We start from the raw sequence: 13889 nt of genomic DNA, 5'->3' as shown, positions 1-13889 counted from the left end.
GAAGTAGAAAGAAGTCATGTCATGAAAAGAATGGACATATCAGGTGGTATCACAAGTCGAATATTTTTGAAAAGAAAATATTTTTTGTCGTTTCAAATTTTTTTTTTTTTTTTTTTTAGGCGGTGGCAGAGGTCTTCTCGACCTCAATCTGGATGTCAGGAATGGCAGCACCGGTACCACCAAGGTCAGTCTTGATGGCCTTGGGGTTCTTGGTGTAGTAGTCGGAGATGGCAGACTTGATAGCATCCTCGGCGAGCATCGAGCAATGCACTGTGGCTGTCAGTACCCAAATCATATAAATAAGAACAAACTGGGAAGAACATACACTTCACAGGAGGAAGGCAAAGCTCCTTGGCAATCTCAGTGTTGCGAATCTTACCCGCCTCATCGAGGGTCATCCCACGGACCAACTCGGTCAGATAACTCGAGCTAGCAATGGCACTCCCGCAACCGAAAGTTTTGAACTTGACGTCGCTGATCTTGTTGGAGTCCTTGTCGACCTTGATCTGGAGCTTCATGACATCGCCACAGGCGGGGGCGCCGACGAGACCGGTGCCAACGTCACCCTCACCCTTCTTCATGGCGCCCACATTGCGGGGGTTGTTGTAGTGGTCTAGCAGTGCATGCAGTCAGTATTTTCCTCTTTGGTTATTGGGAGGATGTGCGACATATCTTTCTCATGGTAGCTCCTTGTTTGAGGGAGTTGCGTCCGGAAGAGGGATTGTGTCTGCTGCACACCGGAGAGGGCGGGTGTGATGCGAGGCGTCACAACGGGGCCGAAGGATCGGGGGACGACGGTAGCGATACGCTTGAACATGGTGAAGATTGTAAAGGGATCACAAGTGACTATAATATGTTATCGATGGATGGTAGAGGTGTGGTTGAAAGTGGTGAGAATGATGTCGTTGAAGGAGGATGGCGATTGATTAGGACTGCAGTAATAATTCTCGCCCGGATTATTCAGACCGCGCTAAACCTGATGCGGAAACACCGTCGCCTCCGGACGTCCGGCGTCGGCGACTCGGGGCTAACAGTTTATGACGTTGAATGGTGTATTTTGTTGGTTCTTGTTATCATTTTCTATTTCTACAAGGGTAGCATTACTTTGTATAGCAGTTTTCTCCGGGGCATTGGGGTAGAGTACAGTTCTCTTGTGTTCATAAGTTGTGCGGGCGGAGAACGGCCCAACTCCAACGAATTCTAGCGTCCGGCATCGAAACGTCCTCCCTTCTTACATTCTCGCCAACTCACAGCCAGACCAAACCCATTACCAAGCAACGTTTTCCGTCGGCAAACTACGCTCTCCCATTGGCCGAAAGCGCTTATCATGAATAACAGAAAGACTCTGGGGAGGCCGGCGGGCGTAAGTTCTTTCTTTGTGGTTCCTTATCTGATCCATCTGATACGCCGCATCTGATAATCTTACACCCTGGTCGCAACACATCGCGACATACAAGTACGTAGCCCTGTTAACAATGCCACTCTAATAATTATTATAGTCCCTCAACGCCCCCATCGCCGCCTTTACAATGGCAATCCTCCTCTGCTCCTACTGCATCACTTCCATCCGTACCGCCCGTCGTGAATCCCAATCTACATACACCCCTGCCTCGCAACGAAAAAAATCCGAAACACGGCAGCAACAGCAACTCTCCTGGGTGCAGCAGGCATTGGAGGAACAGCGAGAAGTGGAGCAGGGGAGAAAAAGTTGAGGATCATCCGGTTTCCGGATGTGGGATTATGATATCACGTGGAGAATGAAGTCAATGTCAATTGTCTGAGTACAGTAACTATCTGCTAGGAGCCTATGAATCACTACCATGGTCGTGCATTCGGTATCTGCAAGTAAAGTCAGCAAGGTGAATAAAATTAGAAATACAAAAAAGCAATTGCATCCCGCATTTCATTACGGTCAGAATTTTCAGTGTGTTTATATGATCACCTCCAAATCTGAAAGTAGTAGACTTGGATCATGAAAATAAGGTTCATCACGGCAATGAAAAAGCAGTGGTTGCAATTGTATCAAGCAAGACACGTACCTGAATGGCATCACATTATTGCCAATTGTCGAATCTCTTTTTTCGAGTCAAATGTGTGCGGAAGTGTGTTTGGCTGCGGTTGGTTTTTTTCCTCGGTAGACAAGGGCTGCCAAGACTAATCACGTGATGTCTAATTGACGTCATCTGCCATATGGGCTGTATTTGTCCCCTGATTGGCATCCAGTATCGCGAGTATGTATATTTTATAGGGTAGTAGGTACGTAGATATGTATGTACACAACATGCAATCCATGCAGAACGAGGATAACAATAGAGACGAATAGACGATAACGCTCATCAAAGACAAAAAGGATTCCTCGGTAAGGCAGGGTAAACAACCTTCAATCTAAAACAAAAGGCACAATTGCATGTGTCAGAATCTCCCTTTGGGATCGATTCCTTCTCAATTCGAAACAGAGGCATCAATTTGTGCCAAGGGCGAAAACAATCATATTCCCCTTCGGCCAGCCTTGAACCCCATAAAAGTACACGTTAAGCATATAAAATGGCAAGTCTCACAAGTATCCAAAGTCCGTCGGTCTGACCGGATAAAGGACCTGAGGCTTGTGCTTAAGATTGTCTTCGCTGCCACTCATTTGGCAGACACTGGTAGAGCATTCAAGACGAGCTAAATCCCGGAGAGATCTTTCTCTTCAGCCTGTCGACGCTCCATCTCTCCGTCATGCTGCATAGTGCCAATCAATTTCCGGAGGTATTCATATGTAAGCATCGTAGTCATAGCGGCCGGAACAGCACGGAAGAGATTCGTGCCAATTCCCGAGTAAAATGCACGCCAGCCTTCTTCCCGCAAGATTGTCTGACAAGTACGGACGATGCCGGTGTACCGCGGCCGGTTGGGCATGCCATCCGATGAGGCAGCACCTGAAGGACGACCACGGCCATTTAACTTCTCTGTCCCTTCACGGAATGTTAACTCTTCGGCCGAGGACCGCGGCGACATTGTCCGTTGTTGCGTCTGAAGCCTTGTCCGCAACACTTCATGTGGATAGGTCATGGTGCTGGCACAGATCTTGCTGAGGAATGTAGCGAGAGAAATCCCAAGCCAGTGGGAGTCGCCGTGTTCGGGATGTTCTCCAATCCCATAACCCGTAATGGCCATCTTCAGATATTCGTAGAGTGGGAATTGAATGGCCACGTGGAACAATCCCAAAAGCGCTGGCGTAAGCCCCGAATAGAACGAGAGAATCCCTTCGTTCAGGTACATCTTGCGAGCCGCATCAAACGTATTTTTATATTGCCATGGTGCCCTAAAGCCTTCACTATTGGACCTTGGACTTTGAGACATGAGCCGTGTCTTGATGACCCATATTGGATTCGTCACTATGGTCGAGCATGCGCCTGCCGTGACGGAAGCATAACCTCTCGATAACCACCAACTACCTGTTATCCTTTAGTAAAACTCGCCCCCAATTTCAACAAAGGATGAGAAAACTGACCAGTGGTTTCTTCAAAGTAATCTCTTGACCGGTCGTATACTGCCAAATAAACCGCCCACGTAGGCAAATATCCCAGAAGCATGGGACCCAGTCCTTGGTAGAGCCCTCGGAGACCATTTTCCCGCCATATCATCCCTCCTGTGCCTAACATGCCACGGTATAAAGTCCTTGCCTCAATCGTATTCCCCGACCGCCGTAAAAAGCCACCCTGGGCTTGTAACTTTGTCTTGATGACATCGAGAGGGCACGTCACAATCCCCGACGCTACACCAGCACTTGCCCCGCAAAACGGAGTAACATAGGATTTCGGTATATGAGTGGAAAATATCCTGATGCGAGTAAGGAGATTCGAGGTAAATGTGTCGTGAGACGAGGGAGGATGAGCGTGAGATGCTGGGTGTTCTTGGGAGCCGTTCGAAGCTCCCGAGCTTCCATGGCCCTCTGATAACATATTTTCAACCACGGGCCTAGTAGGTTATTCGGATTTCTATATCACCGATGGCCTCCGGACCCGAGCATATCGCGCTCGTTCCGGAAACCAAGAATCGTATGGCTCGTTGCGCTGTGACGTTGGAGAAAGCGGTCGTGCGGCGGGGTGGAAAGTGCGAGGATCAAATTGACACGGCAAACGAGAGAAAATCAGAGCAATCGTTTTGTGCTGCGAATGTCGACGTCTGTACTATCTTAAGAACAGACGGGGCGGGGTCCCTTAAATACCAGCTCCAATCTAGGAGCAATCCGGAATTCAACGGTTGACGATCCCCATACCAACACACATGAACAATAGGTGCGGAAACACAGTAAGGACGTCAATTTGGATCGGAACGGGAAACAACGGATGGCGAGGGCAAGCAAGGGAAGCACGCGGAAACAGTAGTGTGGGAGACCGGGATAAACGCAGATGGAGGAGGATCGAAGTCGTCTGCGGTCAGGTGGAGGCGGAAAGCAAGCAAAGGACCCGGCTCCAAGCGCGTGACAGCCTGAGGCACGTTGATATCACGTGGGGCATATCGGAATCGGTCGGAGTGAATACCTTGATTCCCAGGCATAAATCAGGCATTCAACGGAGAAAGTCGCCCGCCCGAACGTCTGTTTTGCACAATCTCCAACGCCCGGCTTAAGCAGACCTCTTGCGATTCCCCCCTCCTCCCACTCCACATCGTCAATTGTTGACCTGGGAATCATACACCATGTCCGCCCCTTCTCTGACCAGCTACATTGTCAAGCGCCCATGGCTCAAGCGCTGGATGACGCCCATCGCTGAGTGGTACATGGACGCGGCCGGCTACAGGAGACTCGGATTGAGGTAAGTTACCCTGCTGCGATATCCAGGAAGACGCGCTGGTGTAGGCGGCATGGCTGGGAACGATTGGCTTCAATTACGATACACCGACCTATTCGCCTTTGTCTTGTTTCAGTCTCCGCCTGTCCGGACCTTGTCTTGCACACACACTGGGCAGTACTGACTAGAGCTAGGTTCGACGACATCATCCCCGAGGAGAACGACGTCGCCCAGGCTGCTATCAAGCGTCTTTCTGCTAAGGAGTCCTACGACCGTGTCTTCCGTATCCGCAGAGCGTTCCAGGTTCGTTCTAGCCCTCCGTGATCGCCATCGACAACACCAATGATCTAAATATTTTGCTCGTCTAATATAGTGTTCCATTTCGCACACCCTTCTTCCCCCTGAGGAGCAGACCAAGCCCTCTGAGGTGAGTTCATTTTTCCATATTCTAAGCCCCTGCTTGTCGTTTTCCCTCTGCCTCCTACGTCAGGTCCCATTGACCAATCTCGTGGCGCGGATTTGTAACCCGCATTATATCGGGGTTATAGCTCCTGCAATTGTGATCAAGGGGAATTGAGGCTCCAAAATGGCGATAAATGCTAATGTTTGACCGTTTATAGGACGTTGAGTACCTGGGCCCCATCATCCGTGAGATCGAGAAGGAGCGCAAGGAGCGTGAGGACCTCGACACTCTCTCCGTCCGTCGGTAAACGATTCCGCCCGTCCATCGAGAAGCAAACAATAGAAAGAAAAGGAACAATGGTTATCTAGAGGGGTGTGGTATGAAGGATCGGGAGGCTGGGTCTGGAATTCGGCTGCGTAATTGGTGTTGCCGATTACCATCTGGACCTTTCGTCGAACCATTCAGTTACGTGTACTGATACTGTACAAATCAATTTTTCGCCGTTCTCTTGTCCCACCCATGGTATTGCGGTGATCGTAAGTGCTGCACAATGGTCATCCCGAACAAGGTTGCCAGAGATGCAAATTACATACATGACGTAGCCCGCTATAACCCAACATCTGAGTAACATACGTTTACAAATGCTACTGTACCGCATCAAGCATTCAACACGGCAATATCCACGCCTTCCACGCGCCACATATACCACATAAAAAGGCTTCTATAATGACATTAGAAGGGTCCGCATCCATATCACCTTGTCTGAGCGCATAGGAAGAAGGGAACATACCTATATGGAGAGAACTTGGCAGCTAGCTCCAGCATCTCCTTTTCCGGCATATACTTGAACTTACCGTTGCCGCCCTTTGCCTTGAGTTTGTTGATGTCTCGGCCCATGAATGCTGCGCAGCCTCTCCTGTCATTTTGTTAGCTTTCTGCCAGTAAAAATCGAGTCAAGAGCACTCACTGTACACCCAAATCACCCGTAGAAAAAACATCAATGCGCTTCAAAGCAAAGCAAGCAAACATCTCAACCGACCACAACCCCAATCCCCGGACCGCAGTCAACTTCTCCACAAGCTCCTGGTCACTAGCATTCAACAGCATCCGAGAACTCAATTCCCCAGCAGCGAACTTCTGCGCCAATCCCTGAATATACTCGGCTTTCCGCTGGGAAAGACCCGCCGTCCGCAGCGTAGCGATATCATACTGGACAATCTCCTCCGGCGTGGGGAACCGCTTCGTCCGCAGAGTAATATCCTCCACATTTGGATTAAACAACGCCACGAATTTATCCCGAATCGACTTGGCCGCCGCCCCTGAAACCTGCTGCCCGATGATACTACTGATCAAGCTCCGGAACGGATCGACTTCCTCCGCCAGGCCTTCGGGCGAGAATAGATGGCATGGGTGCTTCTCGATGACCGGCTCGAGACGTGGATCGGTAGCTATCAAATGCGCGACGGCTTTCTCGAGGAGTGTCCCTGTAGTCGATGTGGGACGGGGCCGGCCCGTCTTGCTGGGCGAGACTTGCTCCGTTCCGGGCGGGTAGGCGACTAATGAAGACCCATGAGGTGTGAGGAGGGTTGCGTTCGTTCTGTGTGGCTCGACGGGTCGGTCGAGAGGAGGGGTGGAATGAATCCCGCGAGTGCTATCAGTTGGTAGTGATGGGTCAAAGATGTTATCGTTTGGGTCTGTTGATGTTGCTGCTGCTGTTGGTGGTGTCGCCGTTGGTTCTGCGACTTGAAGAACTTCTGCAGGTGGGTCTTGTTCAGCAGAGATCTTTTGTGATTTCTTTGTTTTGGTAGTTGGCTTTTGTGCCTTGCGAATCCCGCTGTGTTGGCTTCTGTTGATCTTGGGTTGTTGGATTGCTGACAGCGGGTTACTGCTGGGGGCCGCGCTCAAACGCGCTGAGCGTCTCACAGCCATCATTATCTGCAGACTGGGAGTGAGGGGTAATTGATCTCCAGAGATTTTTCGATGGCATATGGTTGAATGCTGTAAGGTCCCCTGTATGAAGTCATAAAGAAGGTCGAGATCGGAAGTCTTGGCTGTGGGGTGTTCTATATATATCTTGGCATGCTCTACATCTACGGTGACAGGTACTATTTATCGTTTTAATGGGTCATACCATGGTATTCAAAGGAATACAGGATAATCGTGTGGATAACTTGGTCAGGGTTGATATGTCGACATTTAAGCTACAATACCTCTGAACAACGGATCATCCACAAGGACACCAAAATCATCCGGCTTCATAGTAATACAAACTTCCCAAGCCGTCGTAGACTCTTCCTTCGATCCATCCCCCTGAGTCCTCGACGGCATGACAATACACGCCCCGGGTATTAAGGTTATACCTGCTTCAAAATCGAAAATCTTGCCCAGCCCCTCACCAAAATCGAGACTAAACGTCTTAAGGTGTCTCCAACTGGTCACAATTACATCCCCTGGCTTTGCTTCAAGGCCACACCAGTCTTCTTGGTTAGCAACCTACGCGGATACACTGTACGCCGGGATTTCGTTTATCGAGGCAAGTTTACTCCTAAGCTGGAGCACGACCTGTGTAAGGCGAAGAATGTCTGTCTTGCGCGTCTTCAACTGGTATCTGGTGGTCTTGAGAGGGGGGGGGTATCGTTTTGTACTGGAAATGCTGTGTTCCCAACATATGTATCCGGAAGGGGAGGCTGAACGCGGCCCCGGAGGTCGACTGTCATAGTAACGCCGGCATTTTCATTGTTGCTTGCTCTCTTCGGATGCTGGGCTCTATCGATACTGATTCCCAAAATTGCAGTGATAATATCATTGCTGGAAATAAACGATGATGGCTGAAGCATAGGCAGAGATTTCTTGCATCTCTGTTTGACCTGGGCGACTTTTTCAGGGCTGAACCTAAAGCTCTTTGGTTTGATAGTTGAGGACATGGCAGCTTCCATTGCTGCCCATTGCTCAGATGCAATGCTATAATCCAGCACAGGCGGCCATATCACGTGAATGATCCAGTCGAATCTTACATCTTGATGGCCGCGATGATACATCCTTCCGGAGAGCGACCTCGGTCCTCGCAATGTTAACCGCAACAGTCACATCTGTACCATCTGTGACGGTCTCGAGCAATATTAATCTATTGGTAGAATATCTGACGAAATTCTAACATGAGAAAGGAAACAGGCAGGGCCTGCCGGCAACAGACTATCTAGTTTGTGTGCGAGGGGTTGTTGCCATACTTCAAACAGGACAAAGCAATCAAACATGCTATGCAGCTAGCGAGCGTTCATGCTCAGTGAATGCCCTACCCAAAACAGGCCAAAGTAAGCAAACATGCTATACAGCTAGAGAGCGTCCATGCTCCGTGACACCATCACCCGTCGCTTTGTAGCACTGCGCGAGAGCTTCCAGAATCGTCCCAGCACCGGTGCCATCAAGCGCAAAATGCGAGAAGGACATAACCAGAACAATTCTGCTCGGGAAGACATTTGCTTGAAACCGGAGGACCGGACATTGCTGCGACGCTGGTATGAAGCATGGCACAGGAAGATACTCTCGGGTCGGGCACGCATCATAATCTTTGTCACGGTCAGATTCTTCGTTCCACGATTGTGCGCAATCACTTTAACCTCCTTACCAATCTCAGCTTGCAGCTTCTGAAGTGCCACAAGTGTGAAGTCCATATTCCTGCTTTGCTTAAACTGCTCCAACACAATGCATTTGTGGTCATCTGAAATTCTTCCCTTCTTTTGCCGCTGTGCCATTATATTGCATAGGAGTACATTCTTTTCTGGCTGGGTCTGCATGACATGGATGAGCATGAGAGAGTACTTTCTCTCATCTAGATCCTCAGAAACCTTTCTGCTGAGTGTACTGGAGTCAGGATTATCAGTAATGAGTGAAATGAATTAAATTTGGATAGTGCTTACATCAATGGAAGTGAGGTTAAGGTAGTCATCTCAGATCTGGAAGTATTGCCCCAGAAGTGTCATAAGATTAGTTAAGTCAGGTTTTGTTTTTGAGGTTGATCTGATTTGCATGAGCCTGGATATCATGCAAAACAAGCCAGCAGTTTCTGCAAATGCCAACTGTCAGCCACTGACAAGCCCTTGTGATAACAGAAGACTTACTATAGTCCATCATCTTCATATACTCCTCCACAGATGGACATGTGAGATTGAATGTCCAAAAGAGGTCATAGCTCTGCCCGATGTATAGAAATTCTCCCGATATCCATGCATGGAGCAAGACTTGTGTACGCACCGTAAAAAATTCGAGTACATTCGGGACCATCAAGCTTGCTAACCTCCTTCAAGGCCTCATTTACCCGGTAGCCAGCAGAGTTAATGGTCTGGGCACTGCCAAAAACAGTATGTGTTGATACTTGACCGCGGCGGAATTTCGACGAGTCTTCTATATCATCGAGCATCAAGGAGGCCCCGTGCAGCAAGCGACAGACGTTTTTTATTACCGCCAAGTCTTGTTCCGGAACCTGGAGCCAGAGGTTTATTGCATCTATCGTCCTCTCCCGGATACCTTTGGATGGTTTGGAATCAATGTAATGTGATGGACTATCGACGATCTGTATGAGTTTAGTTTTGAGCCATCGGGAAGGGTGATAGATAAGTACTGACAGCCTTGCTTAGGGTTGGAAGACCTCGACGGAGGATAACACCGGGATCATTGAGGCGATGAAGAAGCTCCGGGGGAGAGTTAAACGGATGTGACGGCTCAACGGCTCAACGCCAGACAAACAGCGCCAACATATCAAACGATGCCATACAAGCAATATGGGCAAACAAGGGCTTAAGCCGCACCACAAAAATGCCTATAAAGACCGTTCATCGCCTAGATAGATTTCCTTTTCTTCTTCCCCAGATTCGATATTCTCGTCGTTAGGCTACCTAGTCTAGATATGAATATTATTCGTTTTATCTGCTAGTTTCCGAGCCCGTGACAACGGATATCCTAGTGCTCTCATTGTGGCAAGCTGCAGCTGATTCGGTTTGCAGTCAGGGTTGTACCGTGGATATTGCCAGCCCCAGATGAGATTGCCGCTGAGCATATACTGCATCGCTTCAACAAAAATGCGTACAGACTCTGAGATATCTTACCTGACTTTATTGTACTCAAGAGTCTGGACGTACTCTGCCACAAAAGCTTTGATCTTTTGGCAACACCGCTGCTTCGCTGCCCCAGCATCTATTGAATGTTGCTTCATCAACAACCCAATAGCGTTTCTCAGCTCATGGTTACCGTGTGCCTGAGCTATTTTGTACTCCTTGTCCCAGGACTGGAGGTCATTAATAAGGCTAGCCGCACCCCAAACTGGTCTAGCCAGCTTATGGCATAGCCCTTCCTCCTCTTCTTGGACGACGAGGCCCATGGCAAAGAGAAAGCCCAGTCAAGAACCTATTATCTGCAGTCAGTCCCCAGTGGTCATCGCATTACGTTGTCATTAAAGGGCCGGGTCTCACCAGGAGCCACAATCCATAATTCTGTGCTCTACATAATCTTCGAAATCATCGAAGTTCGTCCGTTGGCGGTTATCACCGCCATATTTGAGGTATTTTGCCCAGCATCTCATCAATGTCATTGTTGTTTTCGGATCCATTACCATCATTTGCTGGACCATTCTGCTCTGCATGAGTTTCCCGCCAGAAGAAGACTTAGACCCGCCATTTAGATCTTCATGAAAGGCGTCCACAAGACTGTAAGTCAAGTCAACTCGCTGTTCTCAAATCAGCCCACGTTTTGCAAAATCACCACGGTATACTTATATTGGTCTCTCCTGGTGGATCGACCACATCATCATGAACAAACGCAAATTCAATTGCGTACGAAACAATCTTAAGACGCTCTGGAAGACATTCGGGTAATGTCACTGGTGTAAAGCCGTACTGTAGGCCCAAACCACCGCAGCTTGCAGAAGTGGGTGGAGGCCCAATGTACTCGCTTCACTCCTTGTGCAGTCTAATGATTCCGAGATCTCCTACAGCTGCGTTCCGGTGGTTGCGGACAGCAATTCCGTCGCACAGCCCATCTGTTCTATAATCTGACGGGTCCATCAGATACGAGAAGCGGTACTCCATTTTCTGAACCGATATAGTGGATCAATAGGTAGGTGAACAGAAGTGACATTCAGAGAAATAAAATACTGTACCTCCTGGTAGCAGATCATGCTCAGAGGAAAAGCTACTTCTCTTTGGATGGGGTCTCCCTATTCTTTATATAAGTTTGACACTGAACATGTATGTGATACAGTACAGCCTATTGTTCACCTATATACAGATCCACATGTAGCCAATGTAACGCTAGGGAGCAGGTCTCAGCTTTCAACAAAAGATCTAATTGGACCAACAATCAACATTGCACTATACTTCTACGGCTGAATCGGCGAGGAACTCTTCGCCATGGCTGTTTGTCCTTCCTGAATCGGAAAAGTAAGCTGCAAACTGTCATGGGGTAATTCGGCGCCTGAGGTTGATTTCTGTCCATCTATAGAGGAGTATATGAAGATGATGGACTATAGTAAGTCTTCTGTTATCACAAGGGCTTGTCAGTGGCTGACAGTTGGCATTTGCAGAAACTGCTGGCTTGTTTTGCATGATATCCAGGCTCATGCAAATCAGATCAACCTCAAAAACAAAACCTGACTTAACTAATCTTATGACACTTCTGGGGCAATACTTCCAGATCTGAGATGACTACCTTAACCTCACTTCCATTGATGTAAGCACTATCCAAATTTAATTCATTTCACTCATTACTGATAATCCTGACTCCAGTACACTCAGCAGAAAGGTTTCTGAGGATCTAGATGAGAGAAAGTACTCTCTCATGCTCATCCATGTCATGCAGACCCAGCCAGAAAAGAATGTACTCCTATGCAATATAATGGCACAGCGGCAAAAGAAGGGAAGAATTTCAGATGACCACAAATGCATTGTGTTGGAGCAGTTTAAGCAAAGCAGGAATATGGACTTCACACTTGTGGCACTTCAGAAGCTGCAAGCTGAGATTGGTAAGGAGGTTAAAGTGATTGCGCACAATCGTGGAACGAAGGATACTCTGGAGCCATTACTCAGTGTGCTGGAGGTGTAGATTCGTTAAGTACCACTGTAGATACTATCTACAAATCAAAGCATCCCGGCTGCATGTAGACAAAAGATTTTATTACTGATGTGAAGTGATAAAGGACCATTCTTCCTCCAATATTGGGAAGCGATAGCTCCGTGTAATGTAGTTGCCTATGAAGGAATACCAAAAGCCCATATCATATAAAAAGGATATTGAGTCCTTTTTATGCGTACCAAGGAAATATACAATTTTTTTTTTTTGTATACTTGCTGTTCAGGACAATATCAGCATCGTTCCGCTCCATACTACCATGATGAATGTCTTCGAGCGACTTTTCGGTCGAGATAATTCTTCAAATACTTCAACATACAGGCGATTATTTTGGGGTCGACAGTCTTTTTCATGCTTCACCTCGAGTAAACGCAATATTCAAAGCCAATTCCCGTTTTGTTTTCGAGAACACTCTTGCTTCCTGGTCCATCGGTGCAGACCCAGAGATTCAAAATTTAATACGAAAGGTGGCTATGATTCGAGTCCCTTCGTTTCGCTGTGCGAGCCTAGTTGAATATCTTCACCTCACATCCGATGCATCCAAGCTTCTCAGCGAGCACGATTGTAATGAAGCACAATCCGTGATATGGGACACAATGCACATGGCAGCCCAGATTCAACGCTTGGCATGCGCGGTCCTCTCCGTCATGCTGCAGAACTTCCGTTCCGCACTAAGGGCTACTCCTACTGGATCGATGTCCGGTCCAGATAGGGTGCGGAAGGCCGGGTGGTCGCCTTCGTGGATTGAGGAATACCGTACCTACTGGGCTTTGTGGCAATTGCAGCACTGCTGGGACCTTCGAGCAGCTGCCGAAAGACGACTTCCACCCGGCGATGACGCAGCAGGAGAAGTTTCATGGGGAGGCTGGAGTTGGTCTGCCAAGGAGATTGATAAGCTAGACAAAGTCGGGACGTTCGGACTGCGAATCTTGGCTTTTCAATTTGGTCTGTGTTGCAGGTGCTCATGGATGATTTGGGTGGGCCTCTGTTACACGAAGACTTCCCTCAACTCCAAGAAATCCTTCACATGAAGATGGAAAAACTATTACCGCTATTTGCACCCTGTGATAATTCCCTTCACCCCTGCGACTATCCCGTTTGGTGTTCACCGCCAGCGCCTAATGACACTAATAAGGCTGATTTTAAATGGCAACTCTCTACGGGATGGGCGAATAGTGCTCCAAGAACAGGGGTGATTTTCAGATTACTGGTTACAAGGACAAGGAATTTGCCAGAGTGGTTCAGATGTTGGGATGTCCCAGCACTTCGACGTTTGGGTCTTGGCCTGTGGGACTACTGGCGCATGTACTCTGCTGGGTTGATGGAATGTCCCCCGGGAAGGGTACCTACCCCAGATGGAGGTTTTAGAACCGTCAACTTGGGGACAAGGAAGCTCTTCAAACCCGATTATACCGTGGCTAAAGCTGATCGGCAAGGAAATGCCTTGTGCTTCCCTTTGAAAGTGTCTAACCAGAAAAGACCATGGATATAATGGGGAAACAATTCAGGCATACCGCCCTACTTGTACGGAGTGGTGAGAGGATTTGCTATATCGCGACCTGTACGGAGTTTATACCCAGAGTGTTTTA

General features: G+C 48.3%; 10 protein-coding genes across 10 annotated transcripts; 4 read left to right on the top strand and 6 right to left on the bottom strand.

The window, feature by feature from the left end:
* Positions 1-115: 115 nt before the first annotated feature.
* On the bottom strand, positions 116-623 carry ASPGLDRAFT_120132 (putative iron-sulfur cofactor synthesis protein (Isu1); the record flags this gene model as incomplete). Its single annotated transcript, XM_022540117.1, has 2 exons — positions 116-270; positions 326-623. Coding segments are annotated over 2 exons (453 nt in total), but the record flags the coding sequence as incomplete, so codon positions are not given.
* Positions 624-1115: 492 nt separating this feature from the next.
* On the top strand, positions 1116-1854 carry ASPGLDRAFT_43592 (uncharacterized protein). The gene is made up of 2 exons (XM_022545849.1): positions 1116-1363; positions 1500-1854. The coding sequence occupies exons 1-2, from the start codon at positions 1328-1330 to the stop codon at positions 1710-1712; spliced, it is 249 nt and encodes an 82-aa protein (XP_022403793.1). The 5' UTR covers positions 1116-1327; the 3' UTR covers positions 1713-1854.
* An 813-nt stretch (positions 1855-2667) lies between these two features.
* ASPGLDRAFT_119896 (putative mitochondrial carrier protein) lies at positions 2668-3947 on the bottom strand (the record flags this gene model as incomplete). The annotated part of the gene is made up of 2 exons (XM_022540100.1): positions 2668-3440; positions 3497-3947. The coding sequence occupies 2 exons, from the start codon at positions 3945-3947 to the stop codon at positions 2668-2670; spliced, it is 1224 nt and encodes a 407-aa protein (XP_022403792.1).
* A 739-nt stretch (positions 3948-4686) lies between these two features.
* Positions 4687-5488, top strand: ASPGLDRAFT_32826 (ubiquinol--cytochrome-c reductase subunit 7; the record flags this gene model as incomplete). Its single annotated transcript, XM_022544230.1, has 4 exons — positions 4687-4802; positions 4973-5081; positions 5152-5205; positions 5399-5488. The coding sequence occupies 4 exons, from the start codon at positions 4687-4689 to the stop codon at positions 5486-5488; spliced, it is 369 nt and encodes a 122-aa protein (XP_022403791.1).
* A 350-nt stretch (positions 5489-5838) lies between these two features.
* On the bottom strand, positions 5839-7110 carry alkA (DNA-3-methyladenine glycosylase II; the record flags this gene model as incomplete). Its single annotated transcript, XM_022544229.1, has 3 exons — positions 5839-5902; positions 5972-6097; positions 6149-7110. 3 exons carry the CDS (start codon positions 7108-7110, stop codon positions 5839-5841), a joined length of 1152 nt encoding a protein of 383 aa, XP_022403790.1.
* A 253-nt stretch (positions 7111-7363) lies between these two features.
* On the bottom strand, positions 7364-8279 carry ASPGLDRAFT_43586 (uncharacterized protein). The gene has a single exon (XM_022545848.1). It carries the CDS (start codon positions 8217-8219, stop codon positions 7779-7781), a length of 441 nt encoding a protein of 146 aa, XP_022403789.1. The 5' UTR covers positions 8220-8279; the 3' UTR covers positions 7364-7778.
* A 109-nt stretch (positions 8280-8388) lies between these two features.
* Positions 8389-9070, bottom strand: ASPGLDRAFT_43584 (uncharacterized protein). Its single transcript, XM_022545846.1, has one exon. The coding sequence runs from the start codon at positions 8931-8933 to the stop codon at positions 8514-8516; it is 420 nt and encodes a 139-aa protein (XP_022403788.1). The 5' UTR covers positions 8934-9070; the 3' UTR covers positions 8389-8513.
* ASPGLDRAFT_23142 (uncharacterized protein) lies at positions 9011-10555 on the bottom strand (the record flags this gene model as incomplete). Its single annotated transcript, XM_022543246.1, has 5 exons — positions 9011-9042; positions 9300-9372; positions 9476-9751; positions 10194-10245; positions 10284-10555. 5 exons carry the CDS (start codon positions 10553-10555, stop codon positions 9011-9013), a joined length of 705 nt encoding a protein of 234 aa, XP_022403787.1.
* Positions 10556-11872: 1317 nt separating this feature from the next.
* Positions 11873-12273, top strand: ASPGLDRAFT_23141 (uncharacterized protein; the record flags this gene model as incomplete). Its single annotated transcript, XM_022543245.1, has 2 exons — positions 11873-11901; positions 11958-12273. The coding sequence occupies 2 exons, from the start codon at positions 11873-11875 to the stop codon at positions 12271-12273; spliced, it is 345 nt and encodes a 114-aa protein (XP_022403786.1).
* Positions 12274-12896: 623 nt separating this feature from the next.
* ASPGLDRAFT_79993 (uncharacterized protein) lies at positions 12897-13869 on the top strand (the record flags this gene model as incomplete). Its single annotated transcript, XM_022550047.1, has 2 exons — positions 12897-13245; positions 13299-13869. The coding sequence occupies 2 exons, from the start codon at positions 12897-12899 to the stop codon at positions 13790-13792; spliced, it is 843 nt and encodes a 280-aa protein (XP_022403785.1). The 3' UTR covers positions 13793-13869.
* Positions 13870-13889: the final 20 nt, after the last annotated feature.

Source organism: Aspergillus glaucus (genome assembly GCF_001890805.1).
Source record: "Aspergillus glaucus CBS 516.65 unplaced genomic scaffold ASPGLscaffold_4, whole genome shotgun sequence".
Lineage (NCBI taxonomy): Eukaryota > Fungi > Ascomycota > Eurotiomycetes > Eurotiales > Aspergillaceae > Aspergillus > Aspergillus glaucus.
Note: the sequence above shows the minus strand (reverse complement) of the source record. Positions and strands in the feature narration are given on the sequence as shown.